General features: G+C 39.2%; 1 protein-coding gene and 1 pseudogene across 1 annotated transcript; one reads left to right on the top strand and one right to left on the bottom strand.

The window, feature by feature from the left end:
* Window positions 1–5,691: 5,691 nt before the first annotated feature.
* KRCC1 (lysine rich coiled-coil 1) lies at window positions 5,692–22,788 on the top strand. Its single transcript, XM_053891215.1, is given in 4 exon segments — window positions 5,692–5,749; window positions 5,752–5,811; window positions 5,814–5,919; window positions 21,315–22,788. Coding segments are annotated over 4 exon segments (1,095 nt in total). The 3' UTR covers window positions 22,186–22,788.
* LOC109264235 (60S ribosomal protein L26-like 1) lies at window positions 18,348–19,055 on the bottom strand (annotated as a pseudogene).
* Window positions 22,789–23,063: the final 275 nt, after the last annotated feature.

The raw sequence follows: 23,063 nt of genomic DNA, 5'->3' as shown, positions 1-23,063 counted from the left end.
TTTATGTTAAATCACTAAGTAATTTGTTATGGCAAAACCAGGAAACAAATATATAAAATATTATAGTTTTTCATTCTAGTATATATTTTATAACATCCCTTTTGCTACTCTGAAATGAAATGGCATACATAATTTACCAGCTCTTATACCTAAAAAATATAAATTACTATATCTTGTAGTCTGAATGTTTGTGTATCTCACTCTCCTCAGCCCCCAGCCCAAATTTCAAAATATGGAAGTCCTCACCCTCTAAGGTAATGAATGGTATTAGTAGGTATGGCCTTTAGGAGGTGCTTAAAAATTATGAATGTGGAGCCTTCGTGAAGACGAGGCTCCAGAGAGGTCCCTAGGTCTTTCTGTTATATGAAGGCTGTGAACGATCTAGAAGAGAATCCTCACCCAACCATGCTGATGCCCTGATCTCTAACTTCCAGCTTCCAAAACTGTAAGGCATAAATTTCTATTGTTTATAAGCTACCCAGTCTGTGGTATTTTGTTATTGTAGCCCGTACGGACTAAAACATTTACCTAACCTAATAAGGGAGAGATAAAGTGAAAGTTAGCCTATGATAAAATAATATATAATCATGCTAAATTAAATATGTCAATGAACTCACTATGCATATGCTTGGGCACAACTACAGTAGAAAACATGATACAGTGGTCATATGTTTGCACCTTCAAGTAGAATGGCTGTGAGAGTGAGAGCCGAAAATGTAGATTGATTCTGGGGACACAAATATCACACAGGGCACGGTTGTCTGTGACATGATTTTCTGAAATGGTGAATGACTCTTACTTAGTCAAGTTCTGAATGAAAGAAAGCATAATCCTTCAGTTAACAAGAGGTTGCCTTGGAAAATTTAGGATATATTAAAAATGATTCTGTGATTATATATAAAACAGAATTCCAGACTCTGATAATTATAAACAAAGTTTCATATACCTAAAATGTACATCTGTATGTTTGAGGCTGTGTAGGACAGGCAAAGAATCTTCAATGTGTGACTGTTCCTTTCTTCCCAAGATATCCTGCATCTGTGGCCAGGATCAATGAGACAGGGGATGTTGGCTCCAGTTATTAGGCTGGTGACAAGGACATGTCCTGGTACATGTCCCTGCTATACTGCGCATCAACATAAATCTTCTATAATAGTTTTTTCCCATCTGCCCCCCTCCCGTTTTGTTTTCCACTGGGACCCAAAACCTTCTTTGTGACCCTGGTCCTGCGCACAACATGCCAGCACCACTGCACAACCAAGAGTTGCCCCGTGACATTTCTAAAATGGCCCCTAAGTAGTGGAACGGCCTTCATGAGAACTGCTGGTCTTCATGACCAGGAAAAATCCATCTAGAGTTTTGGAAGGATATCTTACTGCTCTACTGGAGATGCTCAGCTGAAAAGACTCAGGAAGAACCTAAGACCTCTCTTCAACATCGTATATCGAGGTGTGGAAGAAACGGATTTATTCCATGTTTGCTGAAAGATCCAACTAGGGGGCAGAGTGGACATAACCATGTGACAGTTTGGTGTGGTGGCTAGGGTCACAGACTTGAGCTTCAAGGACCTTCAAAGTCAAATTTCCGTCAAGCCCTTTTCTGCTCCAGGAAGATGGAAACTTTTCCCATTGTTAACAATTTTAATAGCCATCCAGTCTCTTTCTTTCGTGTGTCTGGATAAAGAAGGGTGGTGAGAAAGGGAGACAAATGGGACAGCTCAAGCCAGGGGACTCCTAGTCTGGAAGAGAAATCTAAGCTGGGAGATTTCAGACAAGAGGATGACAGGAATAACCACAATGGTTCTATGCACCTCTATTTCGGCTGAACTTCCCTTGCACCTCAGGCCACACATACATGCCAAGAACGTCACTATGGCTACCAAATACTTCCATACCCTAAGAAAGGTGTGAGAAAATTGTTGCAGAAGATGCTAAGCCAGGGCTATGTTCGGTCCCCAGTTGGGCACCTTAAGGGTAGAAAAAGGTGACATGAAGAGGCCAAGAATGGGGGCTGTTTTTGGAGTTTTAAGTATCAACACTTGGGCTTCAAGTATCGTCTCAATATAAGCTCCACTTATTAATCTGTATCTCAGGTAACATCTGTTCCCAGATCTAAGTTGCAGCTCCCAAATCTTCAGCCATAGCCTGTATTCAATTATTGTCCTCCTGAGCCTTCGAGCAAATAATCTCAGAGGATTTGAGAGCGATTTCGTTCCCTTCAGTTTGATATGCTGCAATGGAAGGAATTTGTACAAATAAGTGTGAAGGTGGAGACATAAATGAAACCCAGAAGAATGGTTTTTGAAAGTCTGGGACAGTTTGTATGCCTGTGTTAACAAAGCAGTGGCTGATCTACTATACTTGGAAAAACTTCAATCATCCCTTCTATTGGAAAGACTCACTGGCTGGGCCACATACCTACAAGGGACCACCATCTAGTGGTAAATCAAGAGAACTGCAAGATTTGTTTAGTAAAAGAACAGTCCTTTATCACTGGATTTCACCCCCTTTGTACCTGGAAGTAAGGTTCATTTCCACCTGGGGTCAACAAGTTTTTTTTGAAACCGTGAACTAAGCATGGTTTGTACCTTCCTTAATAGTTGGGGGGAAAAGTCAAAAGAATATGTTGTGATACATGAAAATTATATGAAAGTTAAGTTTCAGTGACCATAAATAAAATTTATTAAAAAACAGCTATTCTAGGGACACCTGGTTGGCTCAATTGGTGGACCATGGGACTCTTGATCTCGGGGTAGTGAGTCTGAGCTCCACATTGAGCACAGAGCCTACTTTCAAAAAAAAAAAAAAAAAAAACAGCTATACTATTCTGTTTACATATTTTCTACGGTTGCTTTCACACTGTAACAGCAGAGTTGAATACTTGCAACAAAGACCATATGGCCCACAAAGCTGAAAATACTTACGATCTGGCCTTTTACAGACAATGTTTGCCAACGCCTGCTTTAAACTAATAACAGTTTAAAGCCTGGCAATGTTAAATAAGCAAGGGGCTGCTCACTGCCTTCAAGTGAATTCACTGGCTGATTCATGCATTCATTTTATAATCCCTAGGACTGACAGATTCAAAGAAAAAGTTCTTGCGTACGTCTAGCTCTCACATTCCAGAATGACAGGCACAGGTCTCCTCCTTAACAGTCCATTATATCCTATATAACTACATCATTGGCAAAACTTCAAACCCTCGCGGCACTTGGGTGGCTTGGTTGGTGGAGCATCTGACTCTTGATTTTGACTCAGGTCACGATTCCAGGGTCATGGGATCGAGCCTCACATTGTGCTCCATGCTGAGTGTGCAGCCTGCTTAAGATTCTCTCTCTCCCTCTACCCCTCGCCCTTTGCCCCTCTCCCCCACTGTCTCCCTCCCTCTCTCTCTAAAATTAAAAAAAAAAAAAGCCTCCAAAAAACCCCTTCAAATTCTCCGGTCTCTGTGTTCCTAACAAAAGAGCATGCTTGCTTCCATCTCTCTTCTTTTGGCTCCAAGAAATCTTTGGCTGCAAATTGCTTTCTTCCCAAGAATTCCTAAGTCCACTCCTGTGTAGTTATCAGCACATTTATCAGCACTGTGCTCAGTGCCTGGATAAAAGACGAGTAACACGCAGCCCCTGTCTTTAAGATACTGACCATTTAGAAAGGATTATGGAAGAGCAGGTAAAGATGGTGAGAGAGATACAGGAAGGGAGGGGAAAGGATATCCAGGGCAGGCTGAGGAGTCAGGAAAGGCTTCAGAAAAGTAGCCAACAAAGATAAGAAGGGAGTGAGACAACCAGAACTGGAGGAGACCATTTCAGCCCCAAGGACACATCAGCACAAGCAGAGGTGTGGAGGTAAAGAAATGGCAGACGTACAGACACCTACAATAGGTTGGGTACCTTGGAGCTACAGGAGCATGCATATTATACTTCTGTTCACCATTCTAGCACCAGACTATTGCCCTGGTGACCCACTGTTTCATATACGTTTGCAAGTTTTCTAACATAAATGTATGAATGTCTGAAATGGTGTTTTATTAACATTACCTCGTATGTTTTTCATAATACCCTTCGAAGTGGGTATTATCAAAGCCTCTATTTAAAAAGCAGCAGCATCTCATAAGTATAAACCCCAGAGAAACTCTCACATGTATGCACAGGGAGACTGCACAAGTACATTAGAACAGCACTGTCTATAAAAGCAAAAATGAACAACAGGCTCAATGTCTGTCAAATGGCTAGTTCATGGTGTTTTCATGCAACAGAATGCTCTAAAGCTGTGAAGGTAAATGAATTAGAACCTCACATCTCAGCATACCTCAATATCAAAATATAATAAGTGAAAAAAGTTGCAAGGGAATAAACGGGAAAATATAATAGGGAAAATATAATAACATTTATGTAAAGTTTTAAATCATGCAAAGCAATATTTCATGTTCCTTGGGGACACATACATATGTAGCAAAAGTATTAAGAAATGAATAGGAATGAGAAATGCTGCATTCAGGACAGAATTTACTTCTGAAGGGAGGAGGAGTTCATTAGGAAGTAGGGAGAAGGCATTCCAGAAGAGGGAGCAGCATATACAATAAACTGAGTTACGCAGTAATTTGGTATTTATAGGAATCAGTAAAGGTTTAAGGTTGCTAAATCATAAAGTGAAAAAGCAGGGTGGGGAGGTGAGAAGTAGAAAGACAGAGATCAGGGTGCACAGAAGCCCAGTAGTACTCCTGTTTGACTTTCTCCAACAGACAACGGAGAGCCAAAATGACTTCTACATAGAAGGCTTTGGCAGTAGTATGGAGAGGACACTGGGCTGGTCAAGTTGGAAGGATAAGTTAGGCATCTCTTGCCATGGTTCTAACAGGAGATGATGGGCACCTGAAATTAGGCAATGGCAGTGTGACAGGGAGGGAGAAGCCATTCAAGAGAAACTTTGGCACCCTGCACCAGGAGTCATGCCCCTCAACAGGAAAATGGGTGGAATACTGTGCAGCGGTGAAACAAACACCTACAGGCAACAGCTTGGATGAACCTCAAAATGTTGAGTGAAAACAAGTTCCAGAATACTGCACAGAGAAAGATACAAATCTTAGGAAATTCAAGAATCATCCAAACTGTTTTTGGCCGCATACGTATGGAATAAAGATATAGATATGAAAAGAAACTACAAAGGAGGGTAGTGATTTCTTTGGGAGATGGGGAATGAGATGAGGTGAGTTTGGCTGTGCGTGTGAGTGCGCGCATATAGGCATATATTGACGGAGGGCGACAAAAGTCATTTACGGACCAGTGACGACAACGTATCAGGACCGAGGCTTCTGCTTACTCTAACTCTGTGCAATAAAGGCCCTAACAAAGGAAAGACAAACAGATAAAGGAGATGACGTATTTCTCAGATACTTTGGAGGAAGAATCCGGAGGTTCCCAGACTTTTTCTTTCTTAGTCGGTTTTAGATTCACTCACCCCAGGCGAGCGGCCCCACGCGCTCTCCCTTCCCTCCGACAACGAGGGGAAAGTCCCCGGGGAAAGTACACGAGACGGAGAGGACACAGCCACAGTTAGAGCCGAGACCCCCTCCCCCCCCCCCCCCCCCCCGCAAAAAAACCCCAGCGAAAGGGGCCGGGCTAAAGGGGGCGGGGCTAAAGGGCCTCCCTGGAAGGGAGGTACCCGCGCAAGCGCAGTAGCGCGCCTTGCCGCCATGGCGTTGGCGCCGTCCAGTAAGCCGCCGGTGGTGGCGGAGACTTCCCCTCAGGAAGCCTGGTCTCCGCCTCCTCCTCTCACCCCGCCTGCTCGGCGGCGGAGGCGGCGGTGGCGGCAGCGCCTGTCCCTGCCTCTCCGCCACCTCCACCCCGGCCTACCCCCCGGCCGGCGGCGTTGGCGGGGAGGGGGACAGTAGTTGTAGACGCCCGCCCCTGCCTCAGAGAAGGTGAGTTCCCGCCCCGGCGGCGGGGGCGGCCCGGTCTTCAGCCCCTCAGCTCCCTCCGCGGCCCAGAGAAGGCTGGGCGCGCCCCTAGCGTGCGCCATGGCCGACCGGGTCGGGGCCGGAGTCCGTCCGCCCTCCTCACCACCCGCCGCCCGGGGAAAGGGGCGCCACGGCCCCCCGGTGGAGCGTGGAGGGGAGAGGGACACCCCAGCAAGCTCAGGAAGCTGAGGATTGAGGGGGCAGAGAGATGTCCAGGGAGAAGTCTTGACTGGAGTGGCAGGGAAAGGGAAGGAGGATGGATGAGGCAGCTCCGAGGATAAGGAGAGAAACGGCCTGAGACGTGGAAGCGAGGAAACCTCGGCGGGATGAACTTGAACATCCGGGGAAGTAGACACTTGGGCCGAAGTGGAGTTAGGACTCTGCCCACCGCAGGAAGTAGCTCCGGAGCTTAAAACTGTCGGGGCCCTGGGGGAAGAGCGGAGGGGCGAGGGCGTTGAGAGGTCCCTTTGGAGAGTTTTCCGGGGCTTTTTGAGGATAACACCCTATAAAGCAAGCTTCTGAGCTTTATAGGCCTATTTTGATAGTGGTCTGAGTTCAATAGGGATCTACAGATCAGTGTCAAAGGTAGCAAAGTGGACAGTAGTGAGAGCGGTGAAAAACAGAATTCATCCAGACACTCCCGACTGTAGGGGAAAGAGCTGAGCTCCATTTGCATTTGCGCAGAGGTGACTGGGAGTTTCAAAGGGAAAATGAGGGACTGGAGGAGAGGTGGGGGTTCCAGAAGAGTCAGGGAAGTGAGGAATTACAAAGGGGATGTTGTTAGGCCAGCTGTGTCTGGCTGCTGGCAAGTAGGGAGGGACCTTAGGATTCTATCCTCCCACAGCCACTGGGAGACCTAGGCGTCTCCTTCCCGATGATTACACTTCAATGGAATGGCTTTCAGGTCTTTGAGAAGGACACTCCTGAGTTGTAGGAGGGACACATCCTTCTCAGAGACAGGAAGGATTCACAATCCAAATTCAGTAAGTACTCTTAAAAAGAGAGATGGGGACCTGTTATCAGGTGTTGGCTCTAAAAACAGCAGATTTCTTTTTGACAGCCCTGAGGTTTTTCTTGCAGGAGCTCCAAAGGGGGCTGGGTCATCGCTGGGATTCAGCCTTAAGCTGCTAGAGGCCATGTTAAAATTTGGTCAAGTCTCCCTGCAGGAGTTTGGAAGGAGTGTTTCTGCCCAAGTTTTCACAGTTCTCACCAACACATTTCCCCTAACACAAAAAGCTATTTCCTCATCATCTCGATCTAACAGATGTTTAAGTTCCTACAAGTACTATATGCCTGTGAACACCCTATTTGTCCCAAACTATGAGGTAAGACTGTAAGGCAGTTTAGGAAAGGATTTTAGATGGTGGAGCTTGATCGCGTTGCAGGTCTCAGTAAAACATTTCACCATCTTCAGTCTCACCATTTTTAGTACTTACCGTGTTGACTTATGTTGCTTTTTGTCCCCAGAGGGAAAAGACAGTGGAAGCCAAAATATTGTAGAATAATTTAGATTCCTTTTTTCTGGAGAGGCATCAATATAATAACCTCATGAAAATAATTTTGTTTTTACCCTTTTTCGTGATATATTCTATTTTTCTGTGCTATTCCATAATCTTTTACGCATTTCACTTTGGTGGAACGGCAAAGTAAAAAAAAAAAAGTATACGTTTCTTAAAACATTTTTATAAGCACTTTATATAAATTCCGTGCACTAAAAATGGAATGAGGAAGTCATTGCAACCAAATGATGTTCTAGTAAATCTCTGAATGAAGGCAACCTTCGGAAAACTAGATTTAACGTCTTGAGTCAGCCTAGGTTAGTTATCATTGTTCTGAGGTCAAAAATAAACTCTGGATTTAGTTTTCATACCAGACTTACTGCCTCTCACCAACAAGTAAGCCTGAGCAGTTTATAGATTATGCAATTTGTAATACAGTTTATAATTTTTATACGGTTTATAGTTTATACAATTCAGTTTGGCTCTCAGCCAGATCACAGGAAGATTTGGAAACAGTTTCTCATGGAAAAACAAGTTTTTTTGTTTTTCGTGTGTGTGATGACTTTAAATATGTGCAATTTCTTAAGACTTTGTACAATGTCAGTTCACACAGTGCTATCAGTAACCTTTCTATACGACTTCAAGGTGGTATACTGAGAATACTGGAAGAGGAATCTTGACTAGTACTAGGTTCTAGTGCTAGTTTGTCCACTAGTTGTATGACTTGAGTAAGTCCCAAACTTTTCTTTTCAAACTTTCAAAGTCCCAAACTTCCGTTTTGAGTTTTGTCATCTGTGGGGAGGGGGAATGGGATTAGCCCAATTGAGTGGTTCTCAGCCAGGGGTTATTTTGCATTCCTACCCCAGAGGACATTTGGCAGACATTTTTGGTTTCCACCACTGGGCAAGGAAGGACAGGGTGAGCACAGGTGCTACCTGGCAGCTATTTGATAGAAATAAAATGCACAGGGCAGTCCCACACCCACCCTAACAAAGGATTCTCCTACCCAAAATGTCAGTAGTGTCGAGGTTGAGGACCTCTGCACCAACCAAACTCTGAGGTCCTTAAAATTGTTAACTGGCTTTACAGTTCGGTATTGATATTCTTTCCATGAGCTGGCTGTGTACTGGAATAGCAGTTCATAAAACATGAAACCTCGACCTATAATGGCCATCAGGTGGCATTCAAAGAGTGATGAAATCTCTGAGTTAAGATTGAGACTATTCATGAGGATATGAAAAACAAAATATAATTCGCTACCTAAAAATTACCTCTTGTCACATTATTTTGGGTAAATATCCTTCATTAACTGTTCAGTTAACTGCTACCTAACAAATGGTAAATATGTGGCATATTATACTATTTAAAACACTAGTAGAAGTCATATATTTTTACTTGAGATATTTGTAAAAGCCTTAAATAATTGCCAGGTAAGACAGTACATAAACAAGAGGAAAATGTTGCTTGTTACTGACCCAGTATTTTTTTTTTTCCTTAAAAGACTTGGTTAGGAGATTTACCTTAAATGTATGAATTATTGTGCTTCCAGTTACTAAAATCCCAGTCACTGTCAAGATCCTGATAGGACTATTCAAACTGATTTGAAGAACATCTGCTAAACCATTTTCACCTATAGCTGTAACACTGAGAGGAGCTCCTTTGTACGGGCTCGATAATGAACAGATGTCGGTAAGGATTAAATATTGGCAAGCAGAGAATATGTAGAAAGTGTCAGATTACAAATAGGAAATTGAGAAATTAAACTCACTCACAAAAACCCAAAGAAATACCGCATAACCAGACTTCTATGAAAAGACATATATATAGAATTTATGGTGAAGTTGTCATAACGTTTTCCAGGACACTCTAATTCATTCAGTGAGGTTTCTCAAAAAAAGTTTTTTGGTTTCTCAAGTATTTTTGACAGTTAAAAATTTTTTTTAAGTAATCATATTCCTGAAGAATTAGTAAAAACAAAACCACAAAAAACAATTCCAGCTTATTTGCTTCTTTTCAAGAAATTAAATGAACTTGGTTTTAGAATGAAGGACATTTTTGACTCCTTATTGAATCAGTAACCCATTTACATAGCATTACCTAAAAATGTTTTCCTTTGTTTTCATGATAGTAAGCAGAGATTTGGATCAAATGACAGAAAAATCTAGCTAATAGCCATTGTATTATTCAGAAAACACTTTTTGAGCTCCTGGTATGTATCAGGTACTGTGCTCAGTCCCAAGGATATACTGATGAATTAGGCACAGCCCTTTTAAAGAGCTTAGTAGTTAATGTTTTTTTGTGAAATTAGAAAAAGAAAAAACAAAACAAAATGCAGTTTGGGGGTTTTTTCTTTTAAACACAATAAAAGTTTATTTATCTCTCAAATTACGTTAATGGTGAGTGCTCCAGAGCTGGCATGATTGCTTTCTTCTTCCTGACACACAACTTCTATCTCTTAATCTGAAATGGCTGCAGAGGAAATGTGGGATAGTAGTGTGAGGCAGTCAAATTCTCCATGGAGTGGGGAGGAAACAGGTTAATTGACAACTTCTAAAATTGGTAAGAAATAGCAGGATGAACACATTAGAGAAAATGTAGTCTTAAATGTGGATTAGCCAGGACTCCTGGGATAATCAGGAGTAGTTCATTGTTTTGTATAAAGGTGTGCTCTGTCCAAGACATATTTGCTACGTGCACACCAGGGCACGTTATGTTGTAAATCTAGTGTTGACAGATGGGTAGAATAGTTGGGGAGAAAGATCTCTGGAGAGACATTGATGATTATTTGTTAGTTGCAGATCTGCTGACTTTATTAGATGTCAGTGTGTGAAAATAGTGACTAAGCATGTTAAAATGGCTAAAAAGATTTCCCCTACTATATTCATCACATATATGTTAGGGCATCTATGTGAAAGCATTGGGGCTTTCCCCCACTTCTTACAGACCCATTCACATTCACATTTACTAATCCTTTGAAAGGAATGGAATGCATCTGCTGGCATTCTGATGTTGGATGTCTGCCTTGGGTCCAAGTAAAACTAACTTCACAAGCATGATCCTTGAGCTAGCTAGCCACAGAGTACTTACAATTACTGATGTTCAAAGACTTAGTTTAAATAAAGACACAAATTTTATATTAAATGTGTAACTATATTAAATGTGTAGTACTCCCAATTAATGATTTTGTTAATTCTTTTGTATTTTATCATTGGAAATTTGCCATAATAGTAAACCCTTAGTTATTTTTGTGATTGTTGGGTTAGTGTGAAATAGCTAGAGCTTGGCAAACTCCTAAATCAGATACTAATCTACGTTCCTGAAAAGACAAGGTTAATAACCAACATAGCTAGGAGTATTTATGAGGCTGACAGCTACAGGGTTGCATGTCTAGCACAATTAAGATCTCTAAAAAATACTTAAATAGGTAAAAAATAAAAAAATTAAAACCTGAAAAGATAGCAAATAGTTACAAAAGATAGCAAAGATAACAGTCAGTTACCTAGTCTCCTAAAATGTAATGCTATGCTCTGCTTAGCCTTTCCTGAGATTATAATGATGCTAAAAGATTGCAAAACTCAAGAGCAGGAATGAGGGGAGGCTATACACTCTCACCACTTCTGTTCAGTATTGTACTGGTGGTCCTAGCCAGTACAGTCAGGCAAGAAAAACAAAAGATGTTCAGATTGGAGAGAAATAACACTCTCTATTTGCAGATGATATGATCATCTATGTAGGAAATGCCAAGGAACCTCAGAAAAGGCTACTAGAATAAATTTAGCAAGGGGGCAAAATATTAGCTCCATATACAAAATCAATTGTATTGCTCAATGTTAGCAACAAACAGTAAGTTCAGATTTTTAAAAATACTGTTTACTACTGCACCAAAGAACAAAATACTTTTAGATAGCTTTAATGGAATACAGAGAATGCTACATAACATGGCTGAGAGAAAAATGCAAATAATGGGAAAATATAGAACGTCTCCTAATACTTCTGACTGAGTTAGATTTAAAAGTATTAGACCGTAAGGCGCCTGGATGGCTCAGTTGTCGGTTAAGCATCTGACTCTTGATTTCAGTTCAGGTCATGATCTCACAGTTGGTGAGTTTGGGCCCTGATTTGGGCCCTGAGCTAACAATGTGGAGCCTCCTTGGGATTCTCTCTCTTCCCCACTCACATTTCTCCCTCTCTCTCTCTCTCTCTCAAAATAAATAAACTTCAAAAACAAAGTATAAGACCATACCATTTTGGGGGTGTATTTATTAAAGGGAAAGAACTGAGCTAAAACTAACCAAATTAACATCCTAATTTTGCTCATTTTTTCTTCAGAGATATTTAATATACATTTTTTTAAAGATGCTGTATAATGTTTAAGTGCCGTGTCACAACAGAAATGATGTGCGGTGGGGCATGACATTTTTTAAATAGATTTTTCACTTAAATTCAGTTGATTTATTCATCAGAACTGAGACTTACTAAAAACATTTTATACAATGCAAAAGCTCAGGCTTTGCAATTTCCATTTTTTAATATATTTTTTTTAATATTTATTTTTGAGAGAGAGTACACGTGCTTGCAAGAGCAGTGGAGGGGCAGAGAGAGAGGGCAAGAGAAAGAATCCCAAGCTGACTCCCTGCTCCGCTTGGAGCCCAACACAGGGCTGGATCTTATGACCAGATCAGGACATGAGATCTATTTCTAGAAATAGAAAGGTTTTCAGAATTTTGCTAGATTTTTTCCAAAAAATATTAGAAGGTAAATCTAAAATAATACTCCAGATGAGTTTCAGTCAAGACAAGCTATTTCTTGCTTGGGACCTAATACCAGCCTGTAAGTAGTAAAATTAGCTAGTATCCTTAGAGGTTTCTGCTTGATATTCCATACTCTTGGGTTTTGTTTTTTTTTTTAATTTTTTTTTTTCAACGTTTTTTATTTATTTTTGGGACAGAGAGAGACAGAGCATGAACGGGGGAGGGGCAGAGAGAGAGGGAGACACAGAATCGGAAACAGGCTCCAGGCTCCGAGCCATCAGCCCAGAGCCTGACGCGGGGCTCGAACTCACGGACCGCGAGATCGTGACCTGGCTGAAGTCGGACGCTTAACCGACTGCGCCACCCAGGCGCCCCAACTCTTGGGTATTAAAGTAGACATGGCACCAATTAACACAGGATATAAACTGAAATCTTCAAAGAATTGGTTCAAAATAGAGCAGCCAGAAGACACAATAATGATCAAGTCTAACTTTCAGCTTTCTTTCTTTCTTTTTTTAATGTTTATTTTTGAAAGAGTGAGAGCAAGAGAGGGGCAGAGAAAGGGGGACAGAGGATCGCAAGTGGGCTTCACACTGACCGTAGAGAGATGGAGGCAGGGCTTGAACTTACAAGATCAAGACCTAAGCCAAAGTCAGACGCTTAACCAACTGAGCCACCCAGGAGCCCCCAGTTTTCATTTCATTTCATTTCATTTCCATTTCGTTTCATTTCATTTCTTTCTTTCTTTCTCTCTTTCTTTCCCTTTCTTTCTTTCTTTCTTTCTTTCTTTCTTTCTTTCTTTCTTTCTTTCTTTCTTTCTTTCTTTCTTTCTTTCTATGTTTATTTTTGAGAGAGTGTGATCGGGGGGGAGAGAGAGAGAGAATGAGAATCCCAAGCAGGTTCTATACTGTCAGCAAAAAACCAGTGTGGGGCTGGAACCCACCAACTGTGAGATCATGACCTGAGCTGAAGTCAGTCGATTAAGTCTCCAACTTGTGATTTCAGCTCAGGTCATGATCTCACATTTAGTGAGTTTGAGCCCCGCATTGGGCTCTGCACTGACAGCGTGGAGCCTGCTTAGGCTTCTCTCCCTCCCTCTTTCTGTGCCCTTCCCTGCTTGCTCTCTCTCTCAAAAATAAACATTTCAAAAAGTAAGTACTAAAAAGATCCTCTAAAACATGAGTTATCTTGAAATACAAAGAATTAGGTACTCCTGTCAGGCACTCTTGCTCTGTTTACACATAACCTTTCCTTTATTTGGCTTTCTGTAGTTACGAGAAAAGTTGGCTGGGAGAACATTTCACTAGGTCAGTAAAATGGATGAAATCCTGAGTAACGATAAAAGCTCATTCATTCAGTACTTGCTATGTACCATATACTGTTCTAAGCATTTTATGTATATTCATTTCCTTAAGGCTCACAACAGCTCTTTGAAGTATATGTTATATCCCTATTTTAGAGATGAGGGACTTAAGGCACAGAGAGGTTGAGAAATTTAACCAAGCTTACACAGCAAATAACTGGCTTCAGAGTCCCTATGTCTGGCTCATAAGAGCAACGAGATAAGTGACACATATGATGGGCAGTAGTTCTGCATAGGTGAATTGGCCTTATGTTAGGTGGATAATCTTTCTGGGGGAAAAAAACCAACATTTAAAAGTCCAGTTTAACAAATTAAGGTAAAATTTCATTTTCCAAAAACATCTGTTAATAGATCTTTAAGCTCTTCTAGTACACTTTATTGAGATATACTTTACTTAAAATACACACATATTTAAAGTACACAAGGCAATGTGTTTTTGTCAGGTATATACTCAGCAACCATCATAAATAAAATGCCAGATATTTCCATCAACACCCAGAGTTTGCTCATGCCTCTTTACAGTCCATCCCTCCTTCTACTCCTGTCCCCAGCAACCACTAATCTGCTTTCTATCACTATAGATTAGTTTATATTTCCAGAACTTTTTGCAAATAGGGAATCATACAAGTAGGTACTCATATCTTGCACTAAGCATGATGATTCTGAGATTCATCCGTGTTGTGTATATATTGCTATTTTGTTTCTTTTTTGTTGCTGAATAATTCTACCATATTGATATACCTGGTTTTGTTTATCCATTAACCTATTGACAGACATTAGGGTTGTTTTAGTTGGGGGCTATTACAAATAAAGCTGCTATGAACATTCATGTACAGGGCTTTGCATGGATATATGTTTTTGTTTCTCTTGAACAAATACAAGTGAAATGGCTGGGTCATATGATAGATGTTGAATGTTTAAAGAAATTATCAAACAGCTTTGTAAAGTTGTACCATTTTAAATTCTAACTAGTAACGTATGAGAATTACAGTTGTTGAACATCCTTACCAACATTTGGTATTTTTAGTCCTTTTAATTTTAATCATTTCCAGTGATAGTGTAGTAGTATCTCATTGTGGTTTTAATTCGCATTTACTTAGCCATACACACACACACACACACACACACACACACACACACACTCTTTGAGGTGTCTGTTAAAATCTTTTGCCCATCCATTTTAATTTGTGTTTATCTTACTGAGTCATAAGAGTTCTATATATATTCTAGATACAAGTCCTTTGTCTGATATATGAGATGGGAATATTTTCTCCCACTTTATGGCTTGCTTTTCATTTTAATTTTAGAGTCATAAGTAAATTATATACATTAAGACAACTCAGAAATAATTCAGAGAGATACTATATATATTAGAGACACATTTTTAAATATTCATCATCCTTTCTAAAAAGTTTATCATTTACAGTTCTTGAACTCAATATTTTTAGCCAAACCTTTTTAATCTATACACTTGTTCTGAAAATTAACCTGTAGAACCTTTAAATTCAATTTTTATGGAGTTTTTAATTACAAAGTAATTTTTTTTGCACAAGTTAAAACAGTACAGACATATGCAGAGAGCAGAATGTTAAATATTGTCTCTTACTCCTTTCCTAAACTCATATCCCAAGCCCCATTAAGTGTATATCTTTTCAGATTTTTTTTTCTATGGGTATTGAGATATACAAGATCAAACTGTCAAATCACACTAACACAAATCAGTCATATTACCTAGTATCAAGGCTTTCTAAGTATTTCAAGGATACAAGCAATCAAGCAACTCTAGAGAAGCAAAGATCTCTAGGACATGAAAGATGGCTCCTCAGACCTGCATCTCTAACCCAAAATAATAGATAGATGAGGTTTCTAAGTAAGGATCACCTCACACAGTGTGGGTATTTAAATTATGAATCATTTTATATACCCTTGCTTCATAGAGCTATGCCTCATTGGTCCTGAATTTATTTACTGTAGATCATCCTTAGCCAGGAACATCTTGCTAAGGGCATTTCAAAGATAAGTTCCTATTCTTTTAGCCAGTATCATTGGTCTCTTTTCTCAGAGGTCCAGAAGTCACCTACCCTCTTTCCTTTCCCCCCACCCCCAGAAAGGAAGTGAATGGATTGCAGCCCAGCTCCTTTAACTCCTTCCTTACAATAAATACATGTGAATATATTTATTTTTTGGTTCTGTGTTGTGTTTTTATACTAAAATTGGATTTGAGATTGGTCAACAGATAGGTACTCAGGTAGGTAGATAGATAGAGTTCTACATCTTGTTTTTTCCCCTTAATATATCATGGACTTTTCTCCATGACAGTACATGGGGTTCCAATTCATATTCACTTAAGTGGCTGCATAGGAAGTACAATTTTGACGTTCCATGATTGGTATCATATTTATAAACTAATAAATTTATATATATATATATATATATATATATATATATATATATATATATACATATATGAAATTTATTGTCAAATTTGTTTCCATACAACACCCAGTGCTCATCCCAACAGGTGCCCTCCTCAATGCCCATCACCCACTTTCCCCTGCCTCCCACCCCCCATCAACTCTCAGTTTGTTCTCAGTTTTTAAGAGTCTCTTGTGGTTTGCCTCCCTCCCTCTCTAACTTTTTTTCCCCTTCCCCTCCCCCATGGTCTTCTGTTAAGTTTCTCAGGATCCACATAAGAGTGAAAACATGGTATCTGTCTTTCTCTGTATGACTTATTTCACTTAGCATAACACTTCCCGGTTCCATGCACGTTGCTACAAAAGGCCATATTTCATTCTTCTCATTGCCACGTAGTATTCCACTGTGTATATAAACCACAACTTCTTTATCCATTCATCAGTTGATGGACATTTAGGCTCTTCCCATAATTTGGCTATAAACTAGTAAATTTCAATAAAAATACATTTCAACTGTTAGGAACTTTAGATAGTAGTATAGACCTCAAATATACATGTGGTAAGTTTGGTGTAGATTATTTATTGAGGTGAGGAACACTTTGAGCAAAAGTTCTGGAAGTTAATATGTGAATATGACTATAGCTTTGAGTGGCTTATCTGAGCCTTGTTTAGGGAGCCTTGCTTGTGATCATTTTTGTACAACTATAGAGGACTGTTGCCCACCACAGGTAAAGATGGTTTGTGGTTCCTCTCTGTGATTCCCAGATGACCTGAGAGATACAGCTAGAATCAGTAACTATCTTAAAATAGACTATTTCTTGAAATTGTCTGCTATAAAACACAAAAATGCCAAGGCCAGATATCTTCTCGCAGCCTTTCAATACAGATCATTTCCATAAAGTCCAGACTCCTACTGGTGACCCAGTAGCTTCCCTTTCAGAATATATTCTGGACTAAATAAGAATATACTACCATATTAAATAGTAGAGCCTTACTAAATGTTTTCATACTGAAATTTCATTCTAATTAGCAAAAAGTTAGTAGATAGTCTTGCAAGCACTCAGGAAATTAAGATTTGAGATGGTATGTGAAGTGATATCTAGTTACAGATTGAAAATATTACCTTAAATGTTTAATATGATCTTCAATCATCCCTCCCTTTATTTTATTCATAGATACCACATTGAATGAATAAATATTGAGCTTTTACACATACTCTTTGTAAAAGGTATATGGGAAGTAGTGATATAGTTTGAATTGCAAAGGATTTCATATTATGAGGGAGGTTGAAAATAAAGATCTTCTGAATCATAGGATAATTTCTCCTGAAGCTGATACTTTGATTTGAATGCAAACAAAACTCTGTCCTTAAACTTTTAGTTCAGACTAAATGTGTTAAAAATCATGAAAGCTATTTTCAAATTTAGAAGTAGACATTTGGGGTCACTGTGTTGTAAAACAAAATATTATTTATTTTTCCAGAGTAAAATATATGCTCAAAAAGTTAGCCTAACTTTCAGGTTTATAGGAAGTAAAATGATAAAAAAGGATATGGATTTGTGAATTTTCAGATACTGGATCTATGTTGGTGGTATGAATCTAAACTTTGAACTATTTAATCTTTGTAACAAGATTGTATTTGGTTTCAGATGACTGGGAGTGGAATATTAGACAAAAATAGATTTTGGGATCTCTGCATCATGTTTTTTAGCTTCCTGGTTGTTGCACGGTCTCACCATTTGGGGAAAGTCCATGCTAGAAAACTGAAGCAATTAATGGGGGAATATGATCAGATTTCTTCACCAAGTTCCCAGCCTGATAAAGGTAAGTTTCCATTAACCTCTTCATTGATTTCTGCATGATATGTGGGCTTTGGGGACTGGCTTCTTTCATTTAGCATGCCTTCAGGATTTATCCATGTTGTACCACATATTAGTACTTCATTCCTTTTTACTGCTGAATAATATTCCATTGTGTGAATATACCACATTTTATTTATCCATTCATCAGTTAATGGACATTGACTTGTTTCTGCTTTTTAGCAGTTATGATATTGCTACTGTGAACATTTGTGTGCGAGTTTTTGTGTAACCATAGGTTTTCAGTTCTCTTGGGCATATACTTAGGAGTGAAACTGATGGGTCATACAGTAACACTGTTAACAATTTGAGGCATTGCCATACTGTTTTTCTTTTTTTTTCTTTTTAATTAGGAAACATTTCCAATGGTTATTCATAAAATTATTAAAACAGCAAAAGTTGATTTACAGAGCCACATGTCAATAACAAAACAGGAAGGAAATGAAACGTTCAAGAGACATCTTGAAAAGTTTCAAAGAAGTATATACCAGGCTAAAAATCTGCAGTTAAACTATGGTTGCATAACAGTTTATACTCATTCCTACATTTTCTCAATAAGTTCTTCCTTATATTTGCCTTTCTCTTTTCCAACTTGTTGAGATTTGGCTTTGCATTCAAGATTTTTTTTCTGATCAAGAGTGCCTGGGTGGCTCAGTCAGTTAAGCATCTGACTTCGACTCTTGACTTCAGCTCAGGTCATGATCTTACGGTTCATGGGTTCGAGCCCTGCATCAGGGCTTGGGATTCTCTCTCTCCCTCTCTCTCTTTCTGCCCCTCCCCTGCTCCCTCTCTCTGTCTCTGTCTCTAAGTAAATAAACTTTAAAACAAAAAAAGAAACAAAGTCTTAAAAAAAAAAACAACGGAATTTATTCCTGATCTTTTCCTGTTTTATCCTCCTGATAACCACCTTGTTTGGGTAAATGCATGCATGGACAGTTGTGGTATTACCTTCTCACATTGAACCTGCTCAATGTAGATGACCTATTTTTTTCTAAACACCTGGACTACCTTGCTGATTGCTGACCTTTATAGTGCCCTTGAACCTCCTGAACCTCATCATCTGTGTGGACGGGCATGGAGCAGACCTTGTACTTCTGCCACCAATCCTTGGAGAGTGGGGAAGACATGATCTTCCTGCGCATGTGCAAGGGAGCACTGAAGTGGCATTTGGGGTTTTTGCTGTGGTCCGAGGTCACAAAAGGGTTGAACTTCATTGTGATGGTCTACCTGGCTCCAGGCAGGCTCAGACCTCTGTGCGTGGGGCCAGAAGTCCAAACTATTTTTCAAAATAGCTGCACATTTTACATCCCCACAAGCAATGAATGAAATGACCCATCTTTCCACATCCTTGCCAATACTGAATCTCACCTGTCTTTTTTTATTATAGCCATCCTTGTGGGCACGAAGTATCAATTTCTAAACATAAAAGTAGACAAAATGGTATAACGAACCCTCATATACCAGCATCCAGCTTCAACAGTTATCACCATCTTTTTCATCTTGCTAGTGACTTTGTAAAAGCAGCTTTTTGAGATATAGTTAACATACAATAAACTGTACATATTTAAAATACAAAATTTGAGTTTTGACAGATATATGTGTATACCATCAAATGATCAATACAGTAAACATATCCAGACTCCATAATGTGCCTTTTATAATCATCCCTCCCATCCTTCCTGTCTCATCCCCAAGCAAACACTGTTACTGTACATTAGTTTGCATTTTCTAGAGTTTTCTGTAGACGGAATCATATGTTATGTACTCTTTTGTCAGGCTTCTCTCAGCGTAATTATTCTGAGATGCATCGATGTTGTTGACTCTATCAATAACCAATAATTCTTCCCTTGTTACCACTGATAGTATTTCACTGTATAGATGTACCACTATTGATAGTTCCATTCACCTGTTGATCATCATTTCTGTTTTTTCCTTTCTGGGGCTATTACAAATAAAATTACCATAAATATTCATGTATCATTCTTTGTAAGGACATATATTTCCTTTTCTTTGGGGGGACATACTGAGGAATGGAATAACTAGATCGTACAGTAGGTGTATGTTTAACTTCCTCAGAAACCAGCAAACTGTTTGCTAGTGGTTGTACCATTTTCTGTCCCTGACCAGCAGTGTGTGAGAATTCTAGTTGTTCCGTATCCTCACCAACTACACTGCTGGTATCATTCTTTTTATCCCAGTCATTCTAGTGAGTGCGTGGTGGAATTGCATTGTGGTTTTAATTGACATGACCTGATGACTATTGATATTTTTTCATGTGTTCATTGGCCCTTTCTATATATTCCTTTCTGAAATGTCTGTTCAAATCTTTTGCCTATAATCAAATATTTGTTGCGTTATTCTCGTTAGAATTTTTGTACTATTTAAGTTGAATAGGAGCTAAAGTTTCTGATTCACCAAATTAGACTTCATTTAGACTTTATTTTTTGATCTGAAATTTCCAGAAAACGTAGCTGATCATTAGTGACTCTGGAGTGCTATGTCATGCTTCTTTCTTTCTGTTAAAGGGAAGAACATTCTGTTCTCCGTGGGTATGCCACCTTCTAATTTTTAGAGACAAAGTATATCACCAAAACTACATAGGACATGATCTTGTAGTAAGGATGTTTTCTGCTACATTTGTACTTAATGCAGGATTTGAGGTAGGGGAAAGAAAGAAATCAGAAATAGTGCTGCCCCCACCAAAAGAATCAAACAAGCCAACAAAAAATTTGTGTCTCTACTTTAAATTTCTTCTGAAACTTTTCTCTGCATCAGTCTGACCCCCTCTCCGCTTTCATCTCCATTCCTCCCTTAACCCTCCCACCAGTACTGTAATAGAGAACAAACCAGAAGACATTCTAGAATGCTTTTTTTTTTTTTTTTACCAATCAGAAGTAATGGAATGAAATCCAAGCCCTGGACAGAAGATACGGAACTCTGTTCCCTCATCTTCCCTCATGCCCTATACAAAAGAGTAGTTTCATCTCGTAGCAGAATTTCCAATTTCCAGCATTCCCAAACCATTTTATAAACATCCTTTTATTATTAAGTCTTAATGGTGCTCTAGTCAGGTAAGTAGGCGTATTTATTTTATTTTGTTTGAGTAAACTGAAGATTTTAAAAATTACTTCTCTATGGTTCTATTACTTCTCTTAAAAAACAATATAGAAGAAACTGATTAGTCAGAACTTTAGGAAAACTATGAAAACTATCAGCCACCTATCAGGGATGTGTGGCCCTTAACCACACATCCCTATATGCTTTACATTTTTAGCCATACAACAGAACCCTATGTGTTATCTGCTCTCTGCCCTCTTCATCCCACTTCTGAGAATGATAAACCTACTTGTGAGTGGCCTGGGAGATATTTGACTATCCTAATGTACCATTTTGGCGTATAATGTCATGATATTTAACTTCTTTGCTGAATTAGGTTTTAATTTGTCTGGGCTTCTTTGTTTTGTTTTTTGAAGCTCTCTTCAAGAGCAAAGGAAATATTCAGAATACAATAATCTAGTAAGAAGAATTTTCTCCCATCTTCTCTACAGAGAACCCCTTGTTGTCAACCTAATGAAGCATTCAAAGAAGACATATGACTCTTTTCAAGATGAACTTGAAGATTATATCAAAGTGCAGAAAGCCAGAGGCTTAGAGCCAAAGACTTGTTTCAGAAAGATGAGAGAGGACTGTTTGGAAACTTGTGGGTACAAAGAAGAGGTTGATTACAGACCGAGGCATAGAATGTTTGATCACAGACTCTCATCTGAGACTGTCCAGACCTACCCGGGATCATGCCCTATTTCACCAAAGGTGGAAAACCGGTTACCTCAGTGGCTACCAGCTCATGACAGCAGGCTAAGACTAGACTCTCTGAGCTACTGCCAGTTCACCAGGGACTGTTTCTCAGAAAAACCAGGACCCCTGAACCTTAGTCAGCAAGCATATAACTGTCGCCCATACAGTGTGGAATCTGGAGTTTACAAGCGTCTCTCCTCAGAAAACAGTGCCAGCGCCCATCAAGCCAGTCATAAACAGATACATCAGCACAGGAAAAGGCACCCAGAGGAAGCCAGAGAAAAAGCAGAGGAGGAGCGGCCCAAGCATAGGAGGAAAAAAGGTTGTGAGGAAATAGATTTAGACAAACACAAGAACTTCCAAAGAAATCTAACACAAATGGAAACAGTCAGGGTCAGTACAGAAAAGCTTAAGAATCGAAAGGAGAAAAAAGGCCGAGATGTGGCCTCTAAGAAAGAGGAACGTAAGCGTAGAAAAGAGAAAAAGGAACAAGGTAAAGAGAGGACAGAGGAGGAAATGCTTTGGGACCAGTCTATCCTTGGATTTTGAAGATCCTGAGTTGGTTCTCCTGAGGTTAAATTGAAAAAATAGTTGAGGAGCTTGGTTTTATGATGTCCATGTTCATATCGATTTTTTCATGTGAACAGTTACTTTAATTTCTAACAACAGGCTGAGTGAACCAAAAGTATTTAATGTGGTTACTCTCCAGCACGGAAATTACTTTTCCTCATTTCCTGAAAGCATCCCTACATTTTTCTTCTATATAATGTAATTTTCCTTAATGAGAGTGGCACTGCTTTTACTCATCAAAATGCTATGATAGTAGAAGTATTTTTCCCTTGGGAAGTCACTTATTTTAAATTGAAGTATTAACGGGCTTTGCAGAATCTATTTCTTGATTAGGTTTGTTTTAGTTTTGGGTGGGATATTTTTATATTCATTAGTTTTCTCTTTGACACAATTTAGACTGATTTTTTTTCCTTTGTTAGACCTAACTTGCAGTGTATTTTCTAGATTGCAAAGTGGAAAATGAAATACATTATAATAATAATAAGCTAAGGTTACATATAGTTTTAAAAGTTTCAAAGAGTCTTGATATAAAATCAGTTTATATTCTGGAAATATTTATAATAAAGTGTTCTAATTTCTGCATTTTGTTATTCTGTGTCAATTATATGTTCCCATTCAGTGATGATTTTCTTTTGGAAGAGAAATAATGGAGTAGTTACACTTGCGAGGAAGATCTTTTGGGTGGGTCACACTTTACAGTTGTAAAAATTCTTTACCTTGCTTATTCATATTTCAACCCACTTTTTAGGATAGAAATCTATTAATGACCATAATTTTTCCAAATAGTTGAAATTGATAATTCCCTTTTTTATGTAGAAAAAAATTATGGCCTGGGAAACTGAGTCCCAGAATCCAAG

Source organism: Panthera pardus, unplaced genomic scaffold, assembly GCF_024362965.1.
Source record: "Panthera pardus isolate Hobbes unplaced genomic scaffold, ASM2436296v1 HiC_scaffold_26, whole genome shotgun sequence".
Lineage (NCBI taxonomy): Eukaryota > Metazoa > Chordata > Mammalia > Carnivora > Felidae > Panthera > Panthera pardus.
The sequence above is the reverse complement of the archived record's forward strand: the minus strand, read 5'-3'. Positions and strand labels throughout refer to the sequence as shown.